At 40.9% G+C, this 17,573-nt stretch overlaps 1 protein-coding gene across 2 annotated transcripts in view; it reads left to right on the forward strand.

Moving 5' to 3' along the window:
* The first annotated feature begins 1,403 nt into the window (after positions 1 to 1,403).
* The window catches only part of PGS1 (phosphatidylglycerophosphate synthase 1), a 42,392-nt gene continuing 26,222 nt past the window's right edge, over positions 1,404 to 17,573 (forward strand). For both annotated transcript variants that reach the window (XM_072645178.1, XM_072645179.1), the window contains exons 1-6: positions 1,404 to 1,486; positions 12,306 to 12,418; positions 13,447 to 13,636; positions 14,029 to 14,106; positions 15,456 to 15,555; positions 15,871 to 16,060. In XM_072645178.1, the coding sequence (XP_072501279.1) occupies positions 12,330 to 12,418; positions 13,447 to 13,636; positions 14,029 to 14,106; positions 15,456 to 15,555; positions 15,871 to 16,060 (647 nt within the window). In that variant the 5' untranslated portion in view covers positions 1,404 to 1,486; positions 12,306 to 12,329. The remainder of the gene's footprint in view (positions 1,487 to 12,305; positions 12,419 to 13,446; positions 13,637 to 14,028; positions 14,107 to 15,455; positions 15,556 to 15,870; positions 16,061 to 17,573) is intronic.

Below are 17,573 nucleotides of genomic sequence, written 5' to 3' on the forward strand. Positions count from 1 at the left end.
CTGACAGCCACTCCCTTAATTCCATCTTAGATTTCTTCTCTGTTCCCACAGTCTTCTGTATCTAAGATCTTCAGATTCCTTCAGAGTCTAGCCCATGGTTCATATTTAATATCACCTTTCCCCCGCCCGCCCTCCCCCAATCTATCTGTGTTCTGATAAACCTTGCCTTTGGCTGAAAGGAGGCTTGGGTCCAATTCATTTGAGGCAGGACCCATGGGTCACTATCTTGGGGCCCCAGTACCCCTAAACTGCAACACTGCAATCCAGCTACTCCATAAGAAACAGATGAACATGAATACTGTGAGTCTGGGGAAAAACATCTCCCCAGAAAAAAAAATCTTATAAGTCCCCGGAAATGGAGATTCAGTGTTTTGTAAACAGGGGCAGAGCACTCAGTCTGTATTTTATTCAATAACAGGATAAACCCATCAATTCTATCTTGATGGCATCCCCTTTAGAAATTTACTCTACTTAGATATTCTGATGGGTCTAAACGAGAAAACTTGAAGCTTTCGGTCCCACTAGGATGTTCCAATGGAAGTGACTACAGAGAAGACATTCCAGCTGGAACAACTCCGGAGACACCATCTCAAGCCTGGCCTCCTGATTCTTTACCTTAAAAGTAACAACTTGACGTCAAAGGAACGACTGCTGGGGAGGGTCTTGGGACCCTCAGCACAGCACACAGGAGCCCTGGCTGCATCGATGCTGCCCTCCTCCTCTCGGCCTCTTACCCGCTTCCCTGGCTCCTTCAAGATCTAGCTCAAATTCCCAATGGCGTTCCCAAGTCTTTCCCACGCTTTCCCTTTGAAATGACCCTACATCCACTTTCTAAATTGCTTCGTCCACTAGAAGTTTTTGGTCTTTCTTTGCGTCCTTAGCACACAGCAAGCACTTAAAAAAAAATGTATTCTTTGTTAAATGGGTTAAGGTAGCTCGGACAATATCAATACCATGAAGTCTTAGCCTCTGGGAGCACACGGTGACGGAGCCGTTTCCATCCTATCCGGGGGTTAGGGCGCTGCAAGGCAGCGGAGGGAGGCCGCGGCCAAGCCCACGGGCACGGGGCCCACGAACCTTGGGGCGGCCGTCACCATCCCGGGGCGCCAATCTACCAGGCTTTAAAGTGGGGATCACGGAGGGAACGACAGTTCCAGCTGGCCTCTCGGGGGGCGGCGGCTACGCGGCTGAGCTGCATCGAGGTGTCGGAGAAGTACCCACAAGTACGAACCCCGCCGTCCTCGGGCCGGTCCGCTCGCTGCAGAGCCCCAGGCGCAGGTCCGGACTGGGTCCCGCGGCCGCGCTCCGCCGCTGTCAATAAAGTTTCTGGGAGCCGGAAGCGGAAGTTGGGAGTCTCCATGGCGGCGGTAGCGGCGGGCCCGGTGTTCTGGAGGCGGCTGCTGGGCCCCCTGGGGCCTGGGCTGGCCGCTCTTCTGGGCCGCCTCTCGGACCGACTCAACAGGAACAGGGACCGCCGCGGCCGGAGGTGAGTGAGGGGCTCCCTGGAGCGGGGAGGGGCCGCGGCCCGGGGGGGGCTCGAGGGAGCGCCGAGGCTGCTGCTCCTCCCTCCCCCCGGGGTCCCCGCCAACGCGCTCCCCCCAGCCCCCCGGCCTGGGACTTGAGTTCCCCGGCCCCCAGCCTCGGGGCTCGGCGCCCTGGCCTGCGTCTCCTCTCCCTCCTTTCTCTACTCCCGAACGCTCGGAGAGAGAGGCCGGCAGCCCCGCTCCGCCTCCTGCCCGGTTCCGACCCAAGGCCGGGGCAAGGTGCCGCGTGTGCCCATTCCAGGCAGCGGCCTTCGCGGAGCTCGCGGCTCCATGGCCGGGGCAGGATGTGGTCGGGCCGTGCGCGTCTGCAGCGCGGGCCCCGCCGGGTCGGGGGAGCTTCTGCCCAGCGCCTGGCTCTCTTGTAACCCTTCCCACCGGTGACAGGCCGCGGGTGAATCAGCCTGGCCGGGCTCTGGTGCGGGGTGCCTCTTGCCCCTCCTGCTGAGCGAACTCGAGCCTGCCGGGGCGACCACTCGAAGCTTCCTTGGAGAAGTGCTTGGTCGGCTTGTGTCCATGGTCCAGGAGATTGTGAAACAGCGGTGCCACAAGTGTCCTGGAGGGCCACCCTTCTCCGAGACGCTGCCGAATCTGGAGTGGTTTCTGTGGGGTGTTCAGATGCCTCGTGCCCTGCCAGGGAGACTTAAGCCCAAAGCAAACACTTGTCTAAACTCTGAAAACCAGTTTCCTCAGGTGTTGTATTACTTGGGCAATATGAGGGCTCCTGCCCTTCAGCGCCAACATCTGTGGTTTGGGTCTTGTGGTGGGCAGAGCTCCTTGGACGAGGTTTGTCCGTCCTACAAAGCTTCAATAAAACTTTAAATTGGATTAAATCGCTGGTTGACTGATACTGTTGATCGCTGTCTCTAAATACTCTCTTCACTCTGGGTCTTGGGGACCCTGCTCTTTCCAGGTTCTCTCACCTTTCTAAGCATTCTTTGTGAGCTTTCTTTGTTGAGCTGACATAGGAGGGTAACGCTGGCTAACTCTGGGTGTATCCTAAGACTCCATCCAGAGCCATCTTTTTTGTTCTGTCTCACTTGGTAAACTCTCCAGCTCTCATGAATTGATAATAATTTATAAAACAGTGATTTCCAAAGTGCTTGTCAGGCTATCTCATTTGATCCTCAGCAGCTCTGTGACATTTTCATTTTACAGATGCGGAACTTGAGGTTGAAAGAGGATAAATGACTCACCCAGGGTCACCCAGCAGTGTTGGTGTAGTAGCTTCTTAAGTTTACATCTCTGTCTACTTGCTGATCTCTTTATTGTCATTTATCTGTGTAACTTAAGTTCTGCATTCCCATTCACCTGTTAGTTTTCACTCACATTGTATGTCCTATAGAAATCTGAAGTTCAGCATGTCCAAGACACAGGTTATCTTTACCCATCAAGCCCTTTTCTTTTCAGAACTTGTGAGGCTAGTACTGTCTGTCCTCATTCTCACTCCGCATATCCACTTGGTTGCCAAATCTTGTCATTTCTATCTCCTTAATATTTTATCTCGTGTATGTCCTTTCTTTTCACATAGCCACTGCCCTAGTTTAGGTCCTCAATCATATCTTACCCTAGAGTTCTGCAATATTTATTTTACTGCTGAAGTCTTCTCTCACTCCTTCCACAGAGCTGCTAAAATGCCTTGGGTCTGACCATGTCATCCCCTCTACTCAATTTTGGTACTTCTGAGAGAAAATATAAAATATAAACTCCTGGTGTTTTAATTAAAACTTTTTAATCTGGCCCCTTCCTGCCTTTCTGATCTTACACATGCCTCACTCCCCTGCGTGTATGCTATAGTCTAACCATACTGGCCTGTTTGCCTGTTTCTCACACATGACACACTGTTTCCTGGCCTTGTGTTTATTTTGCGTTGGCGGTCCTTTCACATCTGGAATATTTTTACCTCAACCCTGTGTGCTTTCTCTCTCCAAACTATCTTGTATTCATTTTGCATATATTACATATATATTACATATATATATATGTATATATGTATTTGTTCATGTTCACTCCTTTACAATGCAGTCTTGAGGACAGGGGCTGTTTCTGTTTTTTCTTTGTATCAACACAGTTTATCCCACTGCCTGACATAGCACTCAAAGCAGAAATGCTTTTTGACTGATTCATAGACGTAAGGGCTAAAAAGGATTTTAGGAGATTTCAACATCAGAACTGTTTCAAATTCTATATTACTGCCTCTGTGGTAAAATAGCTTTGCCTGTGCCCATTTACTGAAGGGAATATAATCCATTCCAGGATATGATGAGGTCAAGAAGGCAACCCACCAAGAGATTGATTTATAGTGGGTTTTCGAAAAGTGTTGTAACTTTGAAGACAAACAATTCAAGATTGTTCCTTTTTCATGCTTAAACTAGAACAGTTCCTGGCAAAGGAAATTGGGAATGGTTTGCTGACTTGTGTTGAGGCAGTAATAATAACTCATAACTCATAACATTAATATCATAATGGCTAAAGATGATATAATTTAAGATTTATTAAGCTTAGAAAACCCTGTGAAATAGATGGCTTTATTTATAGAGAAAATGGTGTTCCCTATAATTGAAAAGAGGTTACTAATGGCTTGTAGGGATAAACTGGATAATCAAAGAGTTCCTTCTATATATAGTATAAAGAAATTGTAGTATGCGTTATTCCACATTGATCTTTGATAAACTTAGAGTGGTATTTTGTGGCTATTTTGGTTGAAGCATAGATAGGAAGACAGATGAGGCAAAGGAAGGGTTTCTTTACCTCACTGTCTAGTCAAAAAGCTAGTGAATACTCTTCTCTCAATTATTCCATATTTATGAAGAAGATAAAAACTCCTTTCAGGATCCATACTTCCGATGGATCTTTCATCTCACTGATGGGAATGTTCCTTCAGTGGTTCATAGAGCAACCCATCCGTGTATTCTCATTTTGTACTGAACTCATGTCCACCCATTATGCTGGGGGTCTTCCCCTAGCTCTCTACTGTCTATTTAGTCTCTTTATTAACTTACTGATTGCCATTTTATTCACTATTGGTCTACCATGTGACAGGTATTTTGCTAGGTTATAGGGATGAGCCATAAAAGAGGAGAAATGGTGCTTTCCCTCAAGGTCCTTAAGTTTTATTGGAGGAAGCAACATATATGCATGTAAGAAAAATTTTTTTTGAGGAGAGACCCTGGATCTGGGGAAGATCATGAAAAACATCATGAAAAAAGCCTCATGTAGGAGAGCTGAGCTTTGCATGGATTCTAGTAGGCAAAAGTGCATCCCAGTGATAGGAGACAGCTTATATAAAAGTCCTAGAGCAGGAGATGGATGGCTATATGTAACAGCAAATAAATCAGTTAGGCTGGGTGTTTGAGAACATAAACTTTTATTGTGTAATAAGCTTATTACAATAAGCTATAACCATGTTGGAGAGGACTTTAAATGCTGACCTTCCGATTTCTTATTCCTCAAACAATCTAGTTTTCTGTTACTATTCCAGCTACATTTTCAGTGATTGTTCCAAGCTGGGCTTGCTTGTGCTTTAGGTTTCACTGTGGTAGTTGACTAGTGTTTTAGAATCAAGGTGGTTAGGAAGACAGATGAGCCAAAGGAAAAAAGCTAGTGAACACTGTTCTCAAAATTATTTCAGATTTATGAAGATAAAACCCTCCTTTCAAACAAGTATAAAATTACATCTTTACTCTTGTTCCATTAACACTAGTTTCATTTACATACATTTCTAGTATATATGCATATGTTATATATGTGTCTGTGTATATATGCATATATGTGTGTATATGTGTTTATGTGTGTGGATATATATGTATATATATCTTACCTTTTCCTTATATTATATGAGTGAAAAGCCTATGATGACTTGATGACTAGACTGCTTTTCCAAGCAGACATTAATGGTCTAATGGATGATCAGCATGTGGCTGTTTTTGTATGATGTTTAATTTCCATTTTAAAGTAGAGACAAATCTGTTTTATGGTTTTATGGAAAAGGAGGCAGCTCAGCACAATGGGGAAGGCTTGTTTGGAGTCATGATCTCCCATGTTTCTCTCCCAGTCCTGATGTTGTGTGGGTCTTGGGCAAGTCACTTAACCTCTCTTGAGGTTTCCTCATTTAAATTTTCCTTAAGGCTATAAACATGATCAATTCTGGAACTCCTACAACCATGGAGGTAATAATTTCAAAAGTTAAACCAATGGAAATCAGTTGCCAAAACAAGACAGAGTCTAGAAAGTGCCTTAGTCAGCAAATATCTGACTAGCAAAAATAGAGAGATGTTGGCCAAAGTCAGTGCAAATTTAGAATGTAAACTTGTCTTTAAAAGTTTTACAAAGAATGATGGTGGATGATTATGTGTAGTTTAATCTCATGAAGCAGAGAGAAGCACCAGAGGGTAAAAAAAAACCAGTTTAAAGAAAGCTCAGCCAGATAGTTAATTAAGCAGTCATCCCAGGGGCATTCAAGAATGAAAATGTAAAGAAAACAACAAACAGGAAAAAATGAAAAATTTTTGCAAATATTTTTTTTCAACAAAGCAGTTTTCTCCATTAAGGGTAGTAGAATCATCACATTTGTATTCTTACATTAGGTGCTAATAAGAGAGGTAGAAGTCTCACTGAAGAGAACTAGGACAGGAAAAGAAGCTGATTTGGAAGTTTGTAGAGAAGGGCAATGCAGAAGAGGATATATTTGTAAGGGCTTTAAGGGACTGATATATTTGGGATCTGAAGGAGGGAAGAAAAGATACCAACGAACGGTATGGGGAAAAAAACCTCAGACCTTTTTAATATCCTCCTCAAAAGGCAACTGAGAGGATATTAATGACTTCCAACCTATATGTCTACTCTCCCATCTACACAAAATCTTCATTAGATTCATCTATATATGAACTGAGGGCATCCTCAGTAAAGGCATTCATAGGGAACAAACAAGTTTTTGCAAGCAGTACCTTAACAGTACTTTAGTACCTTTTACTAAACCCAATCTTCTTATGATGCTTACATTTTGTTAATGTTGTTATATGGAAGCATGATGCAAAACACCATATTCCCTGAAAAGATAAAGATGAGTATCACCCAGAGGACCCGACCATACAGAGGCACATGGTGTATGTGAGCAGATTGTAACTTACCAACTCAGAAGAACACATGACTGGAAGAGAAGATGGACTTGTTATATAGTAAGAGCAATGGATGACAGGAGAAAATGAAGAAGGCCTTTAGCATGTTGAATTGACCCTTTGTGAGAACTTTAGGGGAGAATGGATAAGAGTTGCATAGGACAGATGAACATGGATTTGATTGTACTCTGCATCATTGGAGGGAACTCCCAAATTGATGAGATAACATCCATTTGAATTCTATGTGCCAGGCACAATCTTTTGGAAGTCTAGCCATGGAGGAGGATAAGGAAAGGCTTTATATCTGGTGCTTGAGCTGTTTTGAAGAAAAACATAGGATACCAAGAGGTATAGGTGAAAAGGAAGTGAATTCTAGGTGTCAAGACAGATAATCAATACAAAAGCATGGAAACTGGAGATGGGAGTCATGTATAAGGAACAGCAAGAGAGAGCGGAAAATTGACTATATACCACAAGGCTTTATTCTGGGTCCTCCTAATGACCTCATCAACTTCCATAGGTTTAATTATCTTGATGTAGATGAAGCTTACATGTACAGTCCAGGGGGAAGTTTCAAACTGGATGTTCTATAGGAATCTCTATTTCAATGTGCTCAAAATACAACTTCAGATTTCCCTTGGTCTCTACTAGATAGTTTGTAACCATGACTCTTTATTTATACTTAACCCTATATATTTAATCAGATGCCAGATTCTGTCCTTTCTATGTCTACAGTATCTCACATCCATTTATATAACCACCATCCTAGTTCAGATCTTCATTTCTCACTTGGACTATAATAATAATTTTCTAGTTGGTCTTTTCTGTTTTTCTCCATTCTAGCCTGTATATACAGTGGCTAAAGTGATAAGGAATTTTCTCAAAGTTTAGGTTTGACCATGTCACTCCTCCCCAATAAACTCTAGTGACTCCCTATTGCCTTTAGCATCCAGTGTACATTTGTTAGCTTTTAAAGCCTTCACAGGCTGGCCTCAATCTCTCCAGTGCTGTTACTCATTACTCCTCTTCCAGTTCTGACATTTCTGATTTTACCAGTGCTGATGATTTCCAGGAATGTTTTGTACTTTTGGTAGTATTTATAGTCCAAGTCTTTCTTTTAACTCGTAAGAGGTTTTTAATAATCCAGTTCTTAATCCTTTATTAGAGGTGAGCATTGGAACAGATTATTTGATTCAGTGGTGGATAATCCAGAAAGTCATTTGTCTTTGATTTTACAGTGATCTTTTTTCCTTTTTTGGTCAACAGTAGCTGTTTATCTTCCCAGCTTTGGTTTGATTAATATTAAATTTGTCTTACCAACTGGTGATGAGATAGTCATTCAGTTGAGATGTATGCCCGGTGACCAAAGGAAAATAAATAATTCAGAGGTGGATGATAAATAATTCATATATAATTAAGAGCTAATTAATAAAAAATAATACTTTTCAGGACTACTGGGGAGTTCTATCAAGTTATAGCCCTTTGGATGAATAGTAATGTGAGTTGTTTTCATTGGGTTTTTAATGTTTGTTTTCCCAAGGGATATTCCAATCTAGACTTCTTAGTATAAGGTGAGCTCCAAAGGTATGTTTTAGATTTATAGTTCTCAAACTTACAGAAAAATTGTGTCTTTTGTTCAGCGTTTAGCCAAATACTAGCAAATCCGTCATCATGCTTAATGTGTTGTTAGTAGTTAAGCAGGCAGTTGGTCTTTTGTAATCTCTGGGAATTTGTGCTTATTTCCCCTGTTTGGGGTTTGTCTTACATTAGTCAGGAAAGACTGTTGATAGTGTTGCAGGAAGTATGTCACATTCAAGTAGTTTCTTGATCCTTTCCCAGTAAATGTGATGACTCTCAGTTCTCATCAGTTTACTTGTATATGTTTCATTTTGTATTACTGAAAATAGTGGGATTTTCTTTAAAAAAGCTTTTCTGAAAAGATTATAGTTTCAAAAAATTGGTTGATTTAAAAGAAAAACTTTATTTTTTCATTTCTTTGCACTGATTTGGGGGAGATCCAAGCCGTAGGATTTATACTATAGCTTAGGGACATTTGAACCATGATTCTGGATTAGTGAAGTTAAAGAAGATTAATTAATTTCTAGCATCTTTTTATGAAACATAGACTAGCTATAGCTACTGCTATCTTTTTTTGAGTCTTTTGATAAATATCTGATTAACTGATGGAGACAGCATTATTATATTGAGTTCACACCTGAAAAGCTTTTATATATGTGTGTGTGTGTGTGTGTGTGTGTGTGTGTGTGTGTGTGTGTGTGTGTGTGTGTGTGTGTGTATATATATATATATATATATATATATTTAGTAACAACTCAGTTTAAAGCCAAGAAATAGGGCCACTTAATTGTTTTCCCACCAGAAGTATGGGATTCCAGGTTTGAGCATGTCAAGAAGGCTTCCCTCTGAGAGGGTGGTTGACTTGAAAGGAAAAATGGAAGAATTTTGTAGTGGTTCTCACTCCTTCATTATTGTTAATGTCATTAATATGCACTTTTTCTTTCCTGCATTGCAGATGTTCCCAATCCAGGAAGTCAAGAACAAGAGGCCATAGTGTCAGTGTATACCCTCTTTAGTCTTGACTAAATTCAGGGAAGTCATCCCTGGACCACTTCTCTCACTGTTGCATCAGGGTTTTGTTTTGTTTTAAACAAATTCCATTAAAAAAAAAACAAACCCAACCTTGTCCTGATAGTTTTGAGTCTTTACCAAGAGACAGCACTAACCACTTAGATAATCCTGAGAATTTTGAAGTCAAGTAGTTTTCTGTTCCTCTCAGGTTTTGTGTGGGTGGGAGGCTGAGGCTGAGCTGATTTCTGGAGAATACAGTTTCCATTTCACTTTTAGAACTGCAGACTGAGGTTTTTATAGTGAAGTAGGGCAGCTTGTCTCATTCTGAGTACCCAGAACATCATTACTGTCAACTCGCTATCCTTTTCTTCTCCAGCTTTCATCTTTATTTTCATGGTTCACCAAATAGAGCTTGACCAGCTTTGTAGTAAGCCAGTGGGAGAGCAAAGTTGGTAGAAGCTTAGCATCTAGAATATGTCTCCTTCTTCCAAAAAGATTTAGAGGTGCCTTGTTATCTAGAAAGAAAATTAAGGTCAGGTCAAGTTTCAAGTGTGGAAACTATGTATTCTGGTTTGTTTTATCTGGTAAATTTGATAATATATGGAGAAAATAATTAGATGCATCTTCCTTTCCTTCCAAACTCAGTTGGAAGTTAGGTATCTGATAATTGTTTATGCAGGTGGTCATTCTGGAGACTGGGAACTGCTGCTGGCTTTGGGGTAAGCCTTGTCTGAGAAAATTCCCAGGAACTCTACTACTGGAAGTGTGTGTGTGTGTGTGTGTGTGTGTGTGTGTGTGTGTATGTGTGTGTGCATGTGCTTGTATTTTATGTATACAAATAATATCTACTTGGTACATGTAAAAAGGGTTTAAGAAGAAAAACCAGTGAATATGTGTTCAGAAATGATTTTTAGTTTTTGCTTGTTGAATTTTGACTTGTGAGCTGTATTGATTGTTGGTTATTTGTGTTCCCTGTACTTTCCTGAAGTACCTATTACTTATTGGTGCTTTAAAAAAAAGTACTCTTTCCTTTAGGTTTGTAAAATTGTCACATAAATAACACATAGTTACTAACTTGTAGAATCATTCTCCCGTATAAACCTAGATGGTCATCACATAAATGGGCATAACAATGCCTGCAGTAGTACCTACCTCAGAGTTCAGAATTGTTGTGAAGGATAAATGAGATCAAGTATGTAAAATGATTTGTAAACCTTTAAAGCTCCTTGTAAATGTTACCAATTATTTTTTTAAATAGTTTGAATTGTCTTTCATCACCTTCTGTCCCCTAATGAAAATGAACCTATGAGTTCACAAATTAAACAGGAAACCAACAGAAACATAATATACAACTTTAGCAAGACTTGAACTACAGACACTGATGGAACATTACCAGAGTGAGTTACTTCCGAGGAGAGGGAGAAGTCTCTTGAAAGTAGACCCGTCAGGAGCCCTGAACATGCCCTCTGGTACCTCTCTCTCTCTCTCTCTCAGTCTGTGCCTTGGTGCTTCATATGGATCCTGAAACCCTTTGGAATATTTAGTGTGTTGTGATAGATTTTTCTATATAGGAGGCCGGTTTTTCACATATCTCTCTACATTTTCTCATTCTATCTATGGTGCCATCCCTTCTATTAGAAGTCTAAAAAAATCTGTCAAGTCCTACGTTGAGTCTTGTGAAACTTTTCCCATTAACTAGCCATCCTTTACATTTTATATTTAAACACATCCATTTTTTGCACTTCATACTTCTTTGTATTGTTTATGGCTTTTAAGAAAGTCTTCTTTTGCCTTGTTGTGTACTCTGTACTGTGTGTGCTGCCAAGCACTCACAGAAACTTGACTTCTTCCAGAAGATACTGCATTGCAGGTCATCCTCTCCATCCTGTGCATCTTCTCATGACCCCCAACACAGCTGGGTTGAAAGAAGTTGTATTTACTACCTCTCACTGCCACTTCCAGACATACCTTTTGCTGCCATTATTGGAGCAACCTTTCCTCTTTTCAGGTTCACTCTATATCCTATTCATAGCATTTAGATGATTTGCCTTCCTTTCTCATCCTTGAGAGCACCTGGATCATTTTTAACTTCAATCTCTGCCTTCATATTTGGGGATTTCAATGTGCATGTTGATAATTCCTCTAGACAATCACCTTCATTCCACTTCATCCATACATGGGCATAGTCATAACCTTGCTCTTGTCATCACTGTTTGACTTCTGTGATTTCAGAAATCAGCAATTTTCTTCTCAGCATAACTTTTTATTCTTTCATCTATCATAACTTTTTCATCATGACTTCCTTTCAGTGTAGTCTTCCCTGCTTTCCTACACTATCATCCACATCCAGGTTTCCTTTACAGTCTTGACTCTAGTTAATCAATACATTGTCTTTTACCCTTGAATCCCTTATTGATTTTGTTTTAATAAACCCTAAACTTCAGTAAACTCCTTATTCTCATCTGCCTTTTCTGTTTCTATTCATGCTACTGAATATTGTTGAACTCTTAACCCTAACCTTGACTACTGGACTGGAAATTTGTCTTAACACCATTAGTCTGCATTGGTGCACAGCGATCCTTTTCTGTTCTTCCATGATTGACTTTACTGCTTTCCCCACAGGGTCAGTTCCAAACCTTCTCATATCTTCTCAAGCTCCGTAGACTGCCTACTCCCTACTTCCTTTGGAACAGAGCTTGAAACATCTTATACTTTACTGAAAAAATAGAGGTCACCTGTTGGGCCTGTTCCTTGCTTTGCAGTTCTGTACCTTAAATCCTGGCCAAGGCCAACTCCTGCAGTTATGTCCTTGATCTCATCTTCTCTTCCCTCTTGGGCTGCTTTATTCTTGAGTTCTTTGTTATCCACTAGATCTTTCTTTACTGCCTATAAACATGCCCGTGTCTCGTTCTTTAAGAAAACTTTCACTTGACCATACTATCCCCCTCAAACTTATACTTGTATTTCTTCCTTCTTTCACAGCTAAACCCCTAAATGGATAGGGCTATATGTTGCCTCTCCAGTTTTTACTTCCCACTCTGTTTTTAACCTTTTGCAGTCTGATTTCCACCCCCACCATCTGATGATGAATAGACTGGGACAAACTGGTGGACTTTCTGGGAACATTATCTGTGAGACGTTATCTGTGAAGCATCTGGCTTCTGTGCAAAGGTATTTACAGACCTTAGGAAGCTTAGTACATTATTGTAAAGCAAGGAGGTTGAAATCATCTTCCTGGAATCTGTAGTCATCTATGCCTTGGGATGTTTCAGCATCCTTTCCCCCAATTTTCCTCATGTGATTATAGAAGGTCAGTGCTGATGAGGATTTTCCTGTTAACAGATGAACTGCAGCAATCATGAAACAGAATGACTCCCACCTATGTGATGCTCTGTTCCTCTCCGAAGACTCCCTATTTTATAAAGATTGGACCAGGGTTCCTGCTGTGTGGCTTCATTGGCAAAACTAGTCACTGCCACTCCTACTCTCAGGTTTCCCGAGGAGAGTTCTGTTAGGGGTATGGAACTGTGTGGTTAGAATCAGTCTGCCAGAGACTAAGAGGTGACTCACCACAATGCAGTTGAGCCTAAAATGATATTTCTAATGGGGAAGAGGCAATTCCTTTAATCCATTGTTGAGTTGCTTTCTTCCTCAACCCCAGATGCTACCGAAATTTCTCTTAAAATCCAACTTTTAAAGAAATAGGTTCTTTGCCTGTTGCAACTTTGCATGCTGTCAGTTATACCAATCTGTAGCTTAGGTTCATAAGCTGCTTTGGTTTTTGGCATCTCAAGTGACTTAGCAGCTCTCTTGCTCTAGGCATCTTTGAATTTCAGGTTTTTAGGGAGTGGTGTTAAAAACATTCAGTGTCTTCTGTGAGTTCTGAATTTGTTCCTGGTGCTTTATAAGCAGGTATGTGGATGGGATATGTTGCACTTTGATAGGACCTTGTGGTTGAGGTAAAATTGAACACTTGGTGATGAAAACACAGTCCATTTTCTTTTGCTTAGTTGATTTAGTGCCTCTTGTCACCCCATCTCCCTTTCAGTCTCTTTGTCCAGTTTCCCAGTGGCTCCAGTGCTGGCCGAGAAAAGCTCTTCTTAATGTGTCAAAGCAGTTGTGTTGCCTCCTTTGGTCATCTCTGGAAAAGCTTGAGGGAATATGTGGTAGAATGTAACCATTGTTTCTTTTATACTTAGGTCACCATGGCTCCTTTTGGCTCCCTTGTTGTCCCCACCTATTCCTCAGGTCACCTCTCCACCTTGCTGCCTTTGTCCAGAAGGGGTACATAGGTTTCAATGGATAAGAAACTTGGTTCCAGAGTTTGGTGTTTCTAGCTCTCATGTTAAGGTGTTATCTTCTCCAGCAGAGTTCTTTGAACTCATGAAGGTGAGTTTTGTCTGGGTGACTTTTGTTATACCCGCACCTTTCTGTGCCATAGCTTGAGATTTTTTTTTTCTAAAGTTTTTTTTTGTTGACTTTTACTTTTAGGAACACTAAAAAATGTTCTACTTTGGACCCAAATGCCTCCTTTATTTCTCCTTTTATTCTTGTGTGGGCATGATTTGAATTATGCCAGGAGGATCAGGGAACATTATGGTCATTTTAAATTAACCTCTGTAGACTTTTATAAACCTTTACCATAGCTGTTTAGTAAATATTATTTGATGATAAAGGGAGTTCTATTCTGCATATTGTATTATGAGATTGCTTAGACCAGAAATGAGCAAAAGCTATGAAAGCACAGATCATCACTGTTTTGTCTTGTTTTGTTTTTAAAGGGGCAGATAAAGACAGCCAAAAGGCGAGTTGTGATGGCCTCTCTGTACCTTGGGACAGGTCCTTTAGAACAGGAACTGGTAAGTGTTTTGGGGCAGGCAATCCTGCATCAAAGCTACATCACTATGCACCCATTTCCTTAAACCCTGTGACTTTGTTTCCCCCTGAGTTGGAAACTCACACAGTTGACTCAAGGCCCTATATCCCAGATGTTATAAGAGTTAGTATAAAATTTATATTCTAGTCCAAGGACAAAGTTGCTATGACCTGAACTCCCATCTACTTTGTACCTCAAGGTACAAAGGTAGAGGTTAGATAGGATGTGACTAGAGATGGAGGAATGGATGAGAAATAGTATTATATCTCGTCCTTTCACTTTTTCTTAGCCATACCATTTACTAGAATGGTAAGCCAACCTTTCAGGATGGCTTCCATATGCTAAATAAGTGTTAACAGAAATACAAATCAGATCTGATTATCTTGATTTCTTGATAGTATGATTTAGATGTAGCATGATTTATATATAGCTTTTTAAAACAGCCAGTAACATCTTTCATTATATTATAGTGCCATATTTGCTATCTTTCATGACTATTAACATGGGGAAATTCTGAGATGATTTAGTTGTATAGAATGTAAATACATCCCTCTATGCAGATTGAGTCTAACTTTTATCGTGAACCTAGAGTAGAGGCCATGCTTTTAGATTTGTCCCTCTGGGTTTGTTTTGTAACTTGTGGTACTGAAATAGGTATTTTTTCTTTTTTAAAACTTGCTTTTGTTTAGGTCCTCATGGACCAGGTAGCCTCCAGCCCTAGTGGAAAATGGAGGAGGGGTTTAAATGTGAAAAGTTGAATTGGCTTAAGTGCTTCTGTTTTCCTCCTTCACTCGTGTCTTGAAGATCCCTTTTTTTTTTCAGAAGCACAACAGGAAGTTGAAAGTTTGGAAATCCTGTTTGTTCTCATGTGAGCAATGTCCTCCAATCTAAGGAGGTGGGCATGTTGTATCTTGGGTTAATTCGTTTAATAAATATTTATGGGGTATTATGATAGACATGGAAGTCTTTGCTTTTGCTTCTCTTTAGATTTTTATCTGAGTGGTTGCAATGTATTTGAAAGCTTCAATCCTAACACTGATTTTGAGAGAAGCTACATCCGTACTATCTAGGAAACATGCCCTCTGACATGTGATCCTCTTAGTTTTTCTGAGTGTCACAGATTAAGCAGTTATGGCATCGGGTACCTTCATACATGAAATTGTTCTTTTGGTTGGTCTTCCTTGGTATTTTTTGTCTGAAACTAATAGTGTATATGTGATTTCAGCATCTGTACTTAGAGAGCATTGCAATATCAATAGCATCGAGGCTTACAAGTGAATGTTATTTTGGTCCTTTCCTTATATTTTCTTTTTCTTTTTTTTCTGTTAACAGGTGGATTGTATAGAAAGTAGTCTAGAAAGGTCACTCCAAGCAAATTTTTCTTCAGATCTCAAAGTCTCCATTCTCTTAGATTTTACCCGGGGTTCAAGAGGTAGGTATTGTTCCCCTTTTCTTTTCTGAGATTTTTCTTAAACGAATCCCACTGTTCTCAGTGTCCTTGGAAAGAGGTGCAGCTATCATATATCCAAACAATCTCATCTCTTCATCTGGTGGATGTTGTAATATGTATTTGGGGAGGATTTCCTGACTAGAATTAGCACCAATTGATTTGAGAAGCTGAGGCAAGCAGCTTGGGTGGTGTTAAGATTGCCAGTTAGATCCTGACCAGCAGCTTTATTGGGTCTGGAGTAAATGTGACCTCCTTCAAGTTACTGTTCTTTACGGCTTTATGGCTTTTCATTTCTAGGTAAGAAGAACTCCCGAACAATGCTGCTCCCATTATTGCGGAAGTTTCCTGAACAGGTCCGGGTCTCCCTCTTTCACACTCCAAACCTTCGTGGGCTCCTCCGTCTCCTTATTCCTGAACGCTTTAATGAAACCATTGGTCTTCAGCACATCAAAGTTTATCTCTTTGACAACAGTGTGATTTTGAGTGGGTGAGTTAGCTTCTGTCTACCACCTCATTTTTTTTTTTCAGGATTATTTTCAGGGAAATGATTGGACTTTGGGAAGATAAAGGAAAAGTGGGATCTTTAATTTTTCTGAGATTTAGAAAACCGTTTTCTTCACTCTCCCTCATGTTACAACTTCTAGATGTCTTCCTTTGGCGGTTCATGGGATCTTCTCTGTGAAATCTAACTATGAAGGGAACTCTCTTCATGGCATCTTCTTCATGGCTATCAGTGCTCAAAAGTGCCAGTACTATGCTTATACCATTCCTTCTCCTGGGAATACCCAAGAGGAGTCCAGTACTCCTGGCCTATCCAGTCATTAAAGTTCAGTTTAAGCTCTGCTTCTCCCATGTGACCACTCTGAAGCAGTGATCTGTCCCTTCTTTATAGAAGTGTAATTTAGTACTTCTCTGCTTTGTCAGCTTTTCATGTGCTTGGGTTTTATCTTCTCAACAAGAGAGTGAGCCCTTTAGGATGAGCTTTGTCTTTATTGGTTTCTCCTTATATTGCTATTCAGTACCCATTCGGGTATTTTTAGTGATTGGAGTATCTGGAGTTGAGTTGGCCAATTTTCTTCCATTTCGCCTGAGGGCTAGTCCAGGTCATTAGTGGGGATACCTCTTCTGCATGAATTGCATGAATCAAGAATCATTAAATGCAGTTGTGTGCCAGGCTCCTGACTCCCCATATAAAATCTGTTGCCAAAGCCTATCAATCTTACCTTTATAACATTTCTAGGAATTCTTCTTCTGTTTTCTGATAGTGCTACAACCCTGGGGTAAGTACTCATCAATTCTGCCTGGACTATTTTGCAAATAGCTTTCTGATTGTCTAGCCACAAGTCTCTCTCCTCTCATATCTTCCATCCAGTTGTCAAAAGTGTCTAAAGGGCAAGTCTGACCTTGTCATCCTGTCCCCCCCTCCCCAGCCCTCCCACTCCATAAACTCCAGTGACTCCCAGTCACCTTCAGGACCATTTCCCCCCTCCCCACTCTTCCCTGTCTTACACTTTATCCACCCCATCCCTTTACTCTTCAATCCAGTGACACTGGTAGTTCAATGTCAGTTCTTCAAACAAGATACTCCATCTCCCCACTATGGGCATTTTCATTGACTGCCTGTGAAAATGGCATGCCATTTCTTTGACATGCGGTCTTTTTACTGCTCATTTCAACTTCCTGGTTTCCTTTAAGTCACAGCTAAAATCCTACCTGCTGCAGGAAACTTTTTTTGATTTCCCTCAACTACAGCTTCCCCTCTTTTGCTCCATTATATCTTGTTTGTTCATAATCATTTGGATTCTTTCCTTCACATTAGACTGAGCTGTTTGAGAGCAGGGATTGTCTTACCTTTATTTGTACCTTTAGCATTTAACTGAATGCTTGGTACATAGTAGGAACTAAATAAATGTTGATTGGATGACTCACTGGAAATACTGAGGTAAAAATATTCTTTGCCCTCAGAGAGCTCAGATTCTTTTGGGAGAGAAAGAATATTG

The sequence above is a fragment of the Notamacropus eugenii genome, chromosome 2, assembly GCF_028372415.1.
Source record: "Notamacropus eugenii isolate mMacEug1 chromosome 2, mMacEug1.pri_v2, whole genome shotgun sequence".
Taxonomy (NCBI): domain Eukaryota; kingdom Metazoa; phylum Chordata; class Mammalia; order Diprotodontia; family Macropodidae; genus Notamacropus; species Notamacropus eugenii.